Raw genomic sequence first — 12,075 nt, forward strand, 5'->3', positions numbered from 1 at the left:
GGCTTTCTCTTCCTGACAGAAGACATGGCTTTGGAAGAAGTCTGGTAAGATAGCAGGCAGGAAGTTAGAGACTGGAAAATCAGCAGACAATCCAGCTGCTGACACAAAGCTATACTAATCTGCCTTCCCATTGCTTTTGTGTTCAGTGGAGAATATATACTAAAAGATGGGGAAGAAGTGAAAGGTATATCCAGAAACCCACTTGTACAGGTGGGGAGGAGACACTCTTGACAGGTGGCATATCATGGAATCCCAACTCTGTTATATGAAGGAACATGTGAGCTGCCAACACTTTGTTTTGCCTGTAGCACCAGCTCAAGAAACAAGTTCCACTAGCAGTGGCTTAGTGTGGAGATTAGCAAATGATGCAAAGAAATACTGCTAGAGAGGGGAAACAGCAGGCTCCTTATCATTGGTGGTTCTAGATAAGTCATAGAATGAATCATGTTCACTTTTTTCCTGAAAAGGTTAAAATTTCAGTCCCTCACCACCTCACCTTGCACTGGCCACAACCTCCTCAATGTTTTGAGCAGGATGGAGATAAACCTGGTAAGCATCTTACTATGCTGATAAGAGTCCAGAACAGCATCTGGGACTCTGCTCTTCAGCTGTTGCTTTCTCATTTGCTGTCTGAAATTCAGCTCCCTCCTCCCCGCAGTAAATAGGAGATGGCCCAGATGCTGACTGACTTCAATTGCAAAATAAATTTGATTATATTGGGAAATTAAAATTAACCCCCCCCAAGAGGTTGAAATTTGTTTATAGAAAGGGTCTGAATACTCACAGAGCTGCACTGAGGAAAAAACCAAATATACTTACTCTTTAATAGAAGAAGAAAAACAAACAGCATTTTCTAAGAGAAACTTAAAACCCTTCCTAATAATCCCATTTTATGAGCTTTCATATATTACATGTTTACATTTAATGATCATAACCACAATTTTAGTACCAGTTTGAGGAAAGGCAGACTTCTCAGCCATGAGGTCATCAGAAAGCTGTTTTCATGGTTGTGATCTCACAGCTATTTCAAGTGTGGGTAAAAAACCAAGACTACTTGACCATATTTTAACCAATAAACTTATACACAGGACTGAAGGAATGGGATAAGAATCTTTACATCAAAGCAGGCTTAATATTTTTGCTATTTTAAAAGATATTTAAAGCAATATTAAAAAAATAGGAATATTTTGCGTAAAATTAGGGATTTATACCAAAATTGTAAGTCATTTGCTAGCATTAAAATATGCACACACAAGACAACTAGCAACAGCCATACATAGTCCTGAAGACATCACAAACTAGTACACATATCTTGTTTCTCCATCTTTTAGGTGGCTGTCTGAGTGTCCATGGATGTGTGTGTGTATGAATGTGTGTGTAAACACACCAAGGAGAAAGAAGCTTTTTTTTTTCCCTGTAGAAAAGGCTAATTAATGAGAAATAAGTCAATTAAATAAGTGTTTTTAAAGTATTTGTCAGATCCCACACTACACACAGGTATAAATTAAATACATAAACTAGCTATCTACATACCTCCTTTATGTAACATTTTACAAGATGCCATTTTGAAAAAAAGTATTCATCTTCATATGGATATTGCCACTGTAAAATGCATGTTCTTTTTTACCATATAAACTGGAAATTTTCAAGGGTGACAAAGGGAATTAGGCTCCTAATTTCTGTTGGTTTTCACTAAGGTTTGGATTTCCCCCAGGTTACTTGAAAGTTCCAGTACAAAATATCCTTACCCAGCATGCTTAATTGGAGCAAGTTATCTGCTGATGTACTTACTCTCTTGATCTATATGCTCAGTCACTGGGTAAATAGCTGGAGATGCTTATTCTTCTCCATGAAAAAGGTGATGGCCTTTTCAAGCATCTCTTTACTGTTTCACATTTAGTGTAAAAATGTCTGATTTTTATGAGTGACAGAAAAATATATTGCTACTGGACAATCATCTGACATGGGAGCTCACTTGTTTTAACAGCTATCCCTATTTTTCTGCTTATACCTTCTATGTTAAGACCACCAATAATAAAATATATATAACATGTTTTTAAAGGTATTAGAAGCTTAAGTACCTTTCAGACTACTCCGCTTGATATATCAAACATTTTCTCCCCTCTTGGACCATTTTTATCATACGAGAATAATTTTCAATTGAAAAAAAATTCGCTTCATTGTTCTTTCAGGAATAATTCAAAATGGTTATCATGTTAAAAAAGCAGAGTCAACTTTATTAATTCTGAACTCTTTTTTTTTTAAAGTAACCTCAAAATGTAAACAAAACATGACTAGCAGAATTATGTGCTAAAAGCAACAAATGACTATAGGTAGTGCAAGCACTGAGTAGTTTTTTAAACTTAATGCAGATGCATCCTTTATACATATGCACTAAAACTCTATCAACAGGTTGGTTAACTGGGGGTGGGGGGTGGGGGAATGTTTCAAACAAGCATAGCTAAGTAGTCTGAATTTATAAGAGGTCTTTCATGCTGAAGACCCCTATCACTGAAATAAAAAACTATAGGAAGATCCAAAAGGTTATAAGTATATTTCACTTTTTAATTGTATAGCATTCCCAGGAAGGTGCAGCTATTCTGGGCAATTCTTACATCTTCATTTTTGAGACAGCTGAATGATATAAATTAAAACAAACCAATCCTCTGCCACTGTTATTTCCTTGCTTCTTTGTAGGTGTGGAACAAATATGACCTGTTTAATATTTTTCAAAATTTAAACACCTCACTTGGGAGAGTGTGGGGAAGAACCTGTCAAGAGTAACAAATTTAGAGCAAGCTTCAAGTGTGTGTGCACCTGTGTGTGCATGTGCATGTGTCATGGGATAATGAAGATATGACATATCTGCTGAAGGTATAACACAATACTGGAAGAAGCAGTCTGAGAAATTATCACAACTGTAAAAGAACAGGAGTCTATATTAAAATATGTAGTCTTTATTTTTACCTACCACTTAGAATCTGTTGTACTGCTTCGTTTCCCATCTGTGCTGCTGTGAAACCTTGTAATGAGATGATAGAGGGATCAGAGCCGTAATTCAGCAGGAGGCGACAGGTTTGCAAGTGACCTGCTAAAGCAGCTCTGTGCAAAGCTGTTTGACCAAGTGTGTCCAGTGCATTCATCTGAAAAATTATTCAGCAATATTAAATAAAGTATCTTTCTAATTACAAGACTCCATCTGTCCCCTACCCTTTAATCAGGGGTAGAGAAACAAGCAAAACTTCAATGCAAGTTTGTTTCCCCGTCAATCCCACTGCATTAAAACAGTCAAAATCTTAAAACAGAATAATAAGGAATGAATTTGAAAGTTACTATTTTAAGTATTTGATTATTTCAGGCTATTTTTATTTAAATCAGGTTATTAATTTATGTTGCTAACCAGATAAATAATTATAATAAATAATATATAGTTTAAAACTTTATTAATGTTTTGAAGAACTTCACTTGGAAAATTAATATTTGGAACAGTCACTCTATTAAAAGTATCCATATAAGCAAAAATCAAATGGAAAATGGAAAATAAATTAGGTGTAAATTAACTAAAGAATTTCATACTGGACTAAGCTTCAAGGAAATTACCACGTGCCAACCACAGAAGAGTGAAACTTAACATTTCCTCATAATTAAAAAAATTCCAAAGAGGTCAAATTGAGGAGAGTTGTCCATATTAAAAAAATGCAAGCCATGAAACTTATATTAGTTAACATATTTTTTCTTGTTACTTATTCATCTTTTAATTAAATAAAAATTTCAAACTACAGTATTTTACTGTGTACAAGATTGTACATAGTACTGTAGTATGTATAAGGAGGCAACAAGAAATAAGATAATGTAGACTCTCATAATAAAATGACGAATAAGCATCTCTAGTAAAAAGAGTAATGTAATGGAAACCTACATGCTGAAGGTACAAAACCTACCAATGAGATCTAATAAAATGATTTAAACTAAACAATTAGAGGCATCACTGTAGATTTCTACAGAAAAAATAAGAGAGTAATTGACAAGACAAGCTTTAACAAGAGATTTTCAAATAAGATACTTTGTAGCTAAGAGCTACTCCAAGCAAATTTAAACAGATGACAAATTTAAATGCAGCTTTTTATCAATTTATGAAATATAAAAACTGCTCTACATTGTCTGGAAGTTGTCACAAAACCTGCTATCGGCTTCCAACATTAATGACTATAGAGTGCGGGCTGCATGCACAACAGATACCAATAGTTTATAAAACTCTTGTGTTACTCCTCAAAAATCATTATCCTAGTGAAAACAAGATTTTTACTCCTTAATTCCTGCTAGAATTTTTGCCTGCAAACCCTACTATATTTCCACTGCATGTCAATTAAAAAAATGCATCCCCATTTTAAGTTAAACAGTGACTAAAGGACATAGATTAGAGGCAGACCTATGCAAAATATCTGATAGGATCAACAATACTTTCACGCAAACCTGTACTGGAGGGATCTAACAGGCTTTAAGGAAGAATAAATGTCTACAGCACATATGTAGCATAATGCACAAGACCTGAAACCACTCAAATTTCTTCTAGAACTAAAGATAATGCTAATAGGAAATCCACAACTTGTACTGCAGAGATTTTTCTAAGCAGAGGCATATTGGTAACTCTCTAGGAATGGCAGGGAGAGAAGAGGGGAATGTAAATCAAACCCTGCTCAGCTCATATAAATGCTACCTTTCATGGTTACACACTGAAAAAGCCTTATAAGAGAAATACCATAAACACAAATCAGATGTTGAATACCTAAAACCCACAAATTTATTACAAAGGATGATATTTTTGTTTGGGAACCAAGATGACTATAACAAAGGCATGCACCTATGTGGAAGAGTTGTTTGTGCGCCCATAGTTACTAAGGATAGATATCAGTAGAAATGAAGCAAATTAAAACTGACCATAGGTAGCAATGCTCCATTTAGCCCAAGAAGAACTAGAAATTAGGTCTTCCCTACCATTAACTTCTGCATTTATAACAGAACACCCTGAACAACAGAAGTATAGCAGCCAGACTAGCCTCCCTGAAGTCCAACACTATCTGGAATAATTGTAATGCAAATCTGAAAATAACTCTTGCAGAAGTTGTATAACAACCGTCTTCGTACTGCACTCACATCTTCTCTTAGTTTCTAAACCATTTATGTCCTTCGGAGCCATCTAAAAAAACCCAAATGCTCATCTACAGACTCAAAGGGGGTTCTTGATCAGAGGGCATGTAAGCTAGATACAAACAAATGGTGTTTTTTGGTCTTCAGCTCTGGAGCAGTTGGTAAAATGTGCCTTGGCTTCCCATTTTTCAAGGGGATATTTCAGTTGGACCTGTGGTCCCTTTAAAGCCAATTTGCCTTCAAAGCTACACAGCACTGATCTAAAATGAATCCAAGGATATAATTGACCTTTCGAGAGCCATTTAAAGCTGGAAACTAAGGCACAAGCACTAGATCTGGGGGCAGTGTGTTAACCCATTTGGTTATGACTGGAAACTAATTAAGAGTATTTAAAAATAATTCAGAGGCATGAGACAGACAAAAATATAAATTGCTGATTCCAGAAAAATATATATTGAGATTTACAGTAAGCCCAACCTAATAAGACATCTCTGGGTATCTCACATGAATTTCAGGTCTAAAATTTTCACTGTCCTTTCATATTCCTTACTTGCTTTTAAACTCTAAGCAAGAGTATCTCACCATACTCTATATGAAAAATATCCAAACTATATCATAGCAGATATACACAAGAAAGCTCAGGTCATCATTCAAGCTGCACTAAAATAAAATAAAAAGAGATTGTCACTCATGTAGATCCTCCTTTTGAGCACTTCCCAATCAGACAGATAAAACTCTACATAGCTTTAAAGACCATCCTTCGTGAGACATTTACTCAGCCCAGAAAGTGATAGATTTGACAGCTTTCTGTAAGACTCAGTGCCTAGATTCAATTTCTTCACACTATAATGAAGAAGTCATATCACTGGTCTAATGGTGCAATTTTAAAACAGCAATCCCCTGTCAAAGTCCATTGGGCAAACATTATAAAACTTAATTTCCCTATGCAATATTTTGTATTGCAAGGATCTCTGTTATTTCCCTTTGTCCCTTTAATTTTTTCATCAAAGGTACATATAATATATATACACACACAAAAAATCAAAATGGATGTGTACCATCAGGCACTGAAGAAATTATTTTCATCACTGCACTGCTGCTGTCTCGCACAGAGTAGGCATATAGTGCGACAGCAATATTCTTATGTAATGTCAGTCAACCATAACAGCTCAACAGTTGGAATCTGTTCAGGGAACATTTAGACACTGTATCATTAGAATATTGGCTTTCTGTCAGTGTCAAATACTGAATGTTTGCAGTATCCTCCCAGTCCTATGGAAAAATGCAAGAATGTTTTTACTGATTCAGTTGCATCTCAGTAGAATCAGACTTAATTTCTAATATAGTTACATGTTCACATGTAAAAATCCCAGCTTTTCTACAATCTTAGCAAGATTTTCTTAGAGTCACATGCATGGTTCCCAACCACTGACATTTCAGTATTTTGGTGCTGACAGTGAAGAACAGAACAGTCTATTTCAATGATTCTCAACCAGGGTATCAAAACAGGCTCAGGCTTGTCCTTGTCTGGCCAATCTCCAACCCCCACTGCCTGGCCTCTCTGCAAGCAACAATGTAAAATAGTCTGGGTGCCACTCGATTCATAGAAAATTTGGAGGGGTGCCTTGAGTCCAATTACGTGTGTCACGTCCAAAACATGTGAGAACAACCGGTCTATTTTATTGGTTGCTCTGTGATTAAAGCAAGGTAGTAATAGTGAAGGAAGCGCAGTTTGGGCTGATAGAACAGGAAATCAGGATTCTGATCCTGTGAGACTGATCAATGCAATCTCAGTACTGAGAACTTTCCCACTGGCAATAAGACAATGATCTAGTGCATCAGTGGTGCTGTACATGTTAAATGAGGGGTGCTGCCCGTAGGTCTCCAGGCACATGCTGGACCTACTCAGGGCCTCTCCACTGTGTGGCAGACTAAGAGCCTGTGGTGTTCGCTTCAGCTGGTCTGAGACACAGTGGCACAGGCACTTGATCTGGCTGGTCAGGGATGTGGGATGCAAGCGGCATCCACTCTGGAATGTGTGTTGGATGCAGTGCCTCCTCCAATCAGTCTGGGGTGTTGCTGCATGCAGTACAGGTCCCAGAGCAGGCTTCATGTGTGGTGCAGTCCTGAACCAGGCAGAGCAGGCAGAGCAGGCACCACAGGCACTCAACCTAGCGTGTGGGAGAAGGGACAGACCCTCAGCCTGATTTGGCCTGCAGGGCCAGCCCTGCACTATTTAGCTGGCCCACGGACTGGTCCCACACCACTCACCTGGACCATAGGGCCAGATGAGTTTGACATCCCTGCATTAAATCATTGTCATAAGAACAATTTGACTGAAAGCAGATCACTAAGTATGTATTACTGCTGGAAACTGCAAAAAATTGAGTATTGAGTAAATATCTACTGAAAGTAGAATACCAGGAGGTAGCAACTATGTCTTTAAGAGTAGCTGGGCCTTTTTGTCAAAGCCTTCTTGAGACAGAGCTTTTGGGAGGCAATGCCTCAGCCAAGATGAGAGGCTTTGGTGCTTCTGTAGGACCAGAGGTCTGCAAACCTGATTGCCTCCAAGGAGAGCTGCCAGGAGAAAGGCTCCTCTGAGTGGAAAGGGTACCACTGGAGCTAGGTGTGCACAGGCATGGATGGCACCGATCCAGAACATGCACTGGGGTACAAAATTCCGAGAATAAACACTTCTGTAGCATCCCAGGCTTACTTCAGGCAAATTTTCTGCAGTTTTGTTCCAAGTCATTAAAAAGGAATTTCTGGTGCAGATATCTTAATTTGACAGCTCTGAGTAACAATATCTGGCCAACAGGACAGTCATGTTACATTTTTAGTTTGCATGTCAAACCCCCATGTACCAATGGGAAGAAGGCATTAGCAGTGATATTCAGTATGATATTTAAAACTGTGAGATTCTCTTTCTCCTCCAGATTGGTAGAGGATGGGGATTAAGATCACATCCTGCAAAAGAAAAAAAGTCAGCTGTCTTTTGAGCTGAGGACAAATATTTCTCATACCCTACTGGCTAAAGGAAACAGAGCTCAGATGGAAGTAATAATTTTAAAACATTATACACACACATGCTGGCATTTGCATAATTTTAACACTTGAAACTAATAGCTTCACAATTTATTTATATATAGATCTATACCTATAGATCTCTCTACAGATCTTTCTCTCTAGATCTCTCTCTATCTATATTTGAGAAGGCATTACTTTCAAGTGCTAAAATATATGCAAATGCCAACATGACCATAAAGCAACATGGACAGTATACAAAACTGAAGAGGCAGGGGAGTCTGATCAGCTACCAGCACCTCACCATGGTATTGAAACTGAACCTGCACGTGGGAAGCAGGCCTGTGCAAAGTGGCAAGTATTCAATTCAGATTCGGCCAATTTGGAGGGACAGAGATTCGATTCGGTGATTCGAATCAGGAGACCCATTAAAAGGTCCGAGTCAAATCGGAAGCCTCCGAATTGATTCAGAAAAGATTTGGTGCCAATTCAGAGATTCGGCCATAGACTAAACAGGCAGCAGTCCTCAATAATGCTGGACAGGACACAGCTGCTTCCAGCTCATAAGTCTGTTGTGGTGGGCGGAGGGAAGGGGCGTGGGGGGTGATCAACATCCCCACAGCCAGGGAGGGATTGGAGCAGGCACAAGCTGCCTAGCTGAGGCAGGGAGGCACAGGACTCAGAGGGGGGTTTGTGCCTCTGTACACCACCAGTCTGGGAGGGCACAGGAGTGGGTGTGTGCCCCCAGATCTGTGCGGGGCAGGCTGGGCTGGATGGCGCTCCAGGAGGCTAGGCCCAGCTGCCCACTGCCGGGCTGCACTCCGCAGGGTGGGTGAAGCCAGGGCTGTGTTCCAGGCGGCAAGCCCCTGCTGCTGGGCTGCGCTCTGCAGCAGGGTCTTGCTGCCTGGAGTGCAGCCCTGGCCAGGGAGGGGGTGTGGCAGTTTGTGCCACTGTGCGCTGCCAGTCCAGGAGCTGCTCATGTGGTAGTTTGTTCAGCGGCTCTTGCCACTGCTCCTGCAGCCGGCCCAGGAGGGCATGGGGCGGAGGCATGTGCCCCAGGATCTGCACAGGGCGGGCAGGGCCGTGGCTGCTCTGGGCAAAAGGTGGAAGGCGCTGGGAGTGGGGCTATGCTACCCTACCACTAGCCCAACCAGTGTGGAGCTGGCACGAGACTGAGCCCGTGCTGCCTCTGGACAAGTGGCGCGCAGCGGCAGGAGCTGGCCCAGCCTCCCCACAACTCATGGATGAGCAGTGGCTTTGTCCCGGTTGGGTGAGCAGCACCAGGGCATGGGGGGCATGTGCCATCCAAAAACTCACTGCAGCCCCCTCACAGCCCCTGCTGTGCTGTCTGCCCCACCCTGATCCAGAGGAAGACATGCTCCCGCCCATGGGCAAGCAGCGGGGAGGCGGGGGAGCGTAGCCCCTGCTCACAGTGCTTTCCGTCCAGCACAGCCCCGGGTCTGCCCACCCCACACCACACAGATCCTGGGCGACACGCCCCCACCCCATGCTGTCCCAGACTGGTGGCAGCAGCACCGGCGAGAGCCGCTGGAAAGGCCCCACATGACCATCTCCCAGACCAGCAGCACATGCAGTGGCGCGAGCCGCCCCACCCCGTCCCTGGGCAGCACTTGCCCCAGCCCAGGTCCCAGCCTCAGCCCCAACCCCTCCCTTGCTGTGGGGGGTGGTGATCTGTCCCCCTGCCCCCCCACTGGGCAGCTTGTCCCAGTCTCAGCCCTAATTCCTCTCTTGCTGTGGGGGCATTGATCTGCAGCCCCCCCCCTTCCCTCCTCACTTTGCCCACCACAACAAACTTACCAGCTGGAGGCAGCTGTGCCCTGTCCAGCATGGTGAGGACTGCTGCCTGTTTAGTTTATGGCCGAATCTCCGAATCAGCACCAAATCTTTTCCAAATCTATTTGGAGGTTTCCAATTCAATTTCAAATTTTTAATGGGTCTCTTGATTCGATTTGATTTGGATTCAGAGATTCTGCTGCCGAATTGGGCCGAATCTCCTCCAAACAGAATTGGCTACCAAAACTTTGCACAGCCCTAGTGGGAAGGATCCAGGAATCCAATGTTTCAGGGCTTCTGCTGGTCACATGTAGGGATGAGGCAGAATGCCACTAACTCCACGAATACACTATGTATCTTCTGGGGTATTGTCTGCCTTTTCTAAGACACAGGACATTGTCCCACAGGAAGAGGTAGGAGTTTGGCCAGGATAGTGGTACTCCTGGTTGTATTTGAAAACTTCTATAGTGTTTGGTTGGTAAGTCTTGTTCATGTGCTCTGCTTGAAAACAACTGGCACATGTGGTGCTGAGAAGGAATTATTCACCAGTCAGGTCAGCAAGGACAAATGGAATTTTTTGCAGTGCAAGGGATGGTTATCTATTTGGGATTATCTGGGTTTATTTCGACATAACATAATCTTTGTCACTGCACTGGCTAAGGGATTGGTGGTGCCCACACCTCTTCAGCTCTTTATTTGTGGCACGCTGTAGTGCCACATCTCTGTGTCTATGGTGTGCCTGAAGGGCCAGAACAGATGTTTTTGTACACTCTTTTGGGCAAATGGTTGATTGCAAATGCAGGGGCCTGGATTTTATGGTCTGGAAAGCCCATCTCATTCCTATGATCCAGTACTCTACTGTGTGGAGCTAAGACAGTGAAATGCTGACAAACCCTCTGATCTACCTTTCTGCAGTCAAGTGACTGACATGCCTCAGGGAGGTTTTGTGACTATGCCAGCTCTTATAAGCCAAGATAGCCATGCTAACCATCAGCCAAAAGTCGCATTTGAAATATCTGGGCACAAAAACTACAGTAAAAGAATATTAAGGTTACACTAAGGTCCCTAAGTTAGGAAATACCTGAATTTGGACTGCAACTTTAATTCAACATCTTAGCATACAGGCAGCCCTTGACTTACGACGGCTCAAGTTACAACAAACTGCAGTTGCAACGTTTGTAAATTGACATCTGAGTTTCAAAGTTCCGACCTGGGTTTACTTTATGACACCGGATAGAGGTCTGTTGGTGCAAGGGGAGGGAGAAGGGCCGTAGGGGTGGGGGGCAGATAAAAGCCCCTGTAGTGAAGGAGGGGCTGGGGCTGGGACAGGGGCTGGGGAAAATGCTACCCAGCCAGGGTTGCACCAGGCTCGGAGTGGGGGCTATGGGCAGTGGGAGAAGCTGTGGCTCATCTGGCAGCTCCCATGGCTGCTCCTGCCGGGGTGAGGCAGGCAGTGCCGGGGCTGCACTGGGAAGCCATGGCTCAAGCTGTGGTTCATCCAGCTGCTCCTGCTAGGGAGAGGCAGGCAGTGCTGGGAGGCCATGGGAGAAGCGGAGACTCGTCTGGCTGCTGCCCCCACTGGGGCAAGGCAGGCTTGTGTCCTAAGTTTGTGTCTGAGTTCCAAGGCTTTTTGAAGAGGTGACCAAAAATGTTGTTGAAATGGGCAAAGAACTCAACTTAAACATTGCACCAGAAGATGCTGATGAGTTGCTGGCATCACATTCTGAAGAATTAACTAATGAGGACCTCATTGAATTGGAACAGCAAAAAGTGGCGAAGGAGGAAGATGCACCCACTGTTGGAAAGACTCCTCCTCTTAAAGTCTTGACACAAAAGTGTTGGCTGAGGCATTTCAACATTTGGAAGCTGCCATGTCCCTGTTTGAGGAACATGACCCCAACATTGAACACAATGCATCAGTGAATAAGGGCATATCCAACATGTACAGCTGCTACAGAGAAATTTACAAGCAAAAGAAGAGAACATCTGTCCAAACTTCCTTGGACACTTTCTTTAAGAAAGCAGACAAGACTCCATAAAAACCTGCAGCCAAGACTCCTGAGAAGACTCCAGACCCCTTCAAAAAGTCCAACCAAAAGCCCTTCAAAA

At 42.4% G+C, this 12,075-nt stretch overlaps 1 protein-coding gene across 1 annotated transcript in view; it reads right to left on the reverse strand.

Moving 5' to 3' along the window:
• The window catches only part of TNKS (tankyrase), a 264,386-nt gene that overhangs the window by 60,101 nt on the left and 192,210 nt on the right, over nucleotides 1–12,075 (reverse strand). The window contains exon 13 of the mRNA XM_019521853.1: nucleotides 2,972–3,143. Within this exon, the coding sequence (XP_019377398.1) occupies nucleotides 2,972–3,143 (172 nt within the window). The remainder of the gene's footprint in view (nucleotides 1–2,971; nucleotides 3,144–12,075) is intronic.

Source organism: Gavialis gangeticus, unplaced genomic scaffold, assembly GCF_001723915.1.
Source record: "Gavialis gangeticus isolate Ggan-Ray unplaced genomic scaffold, GavGan_comp1, whole genome shotgun sequence".
NCBI classification, from domain to species: domain Eukaryota; kingdom Metazoa; phylum Chordata; order Crocodylia; family Gavialidae; genus Gavialis; species Gavialis gangeticus.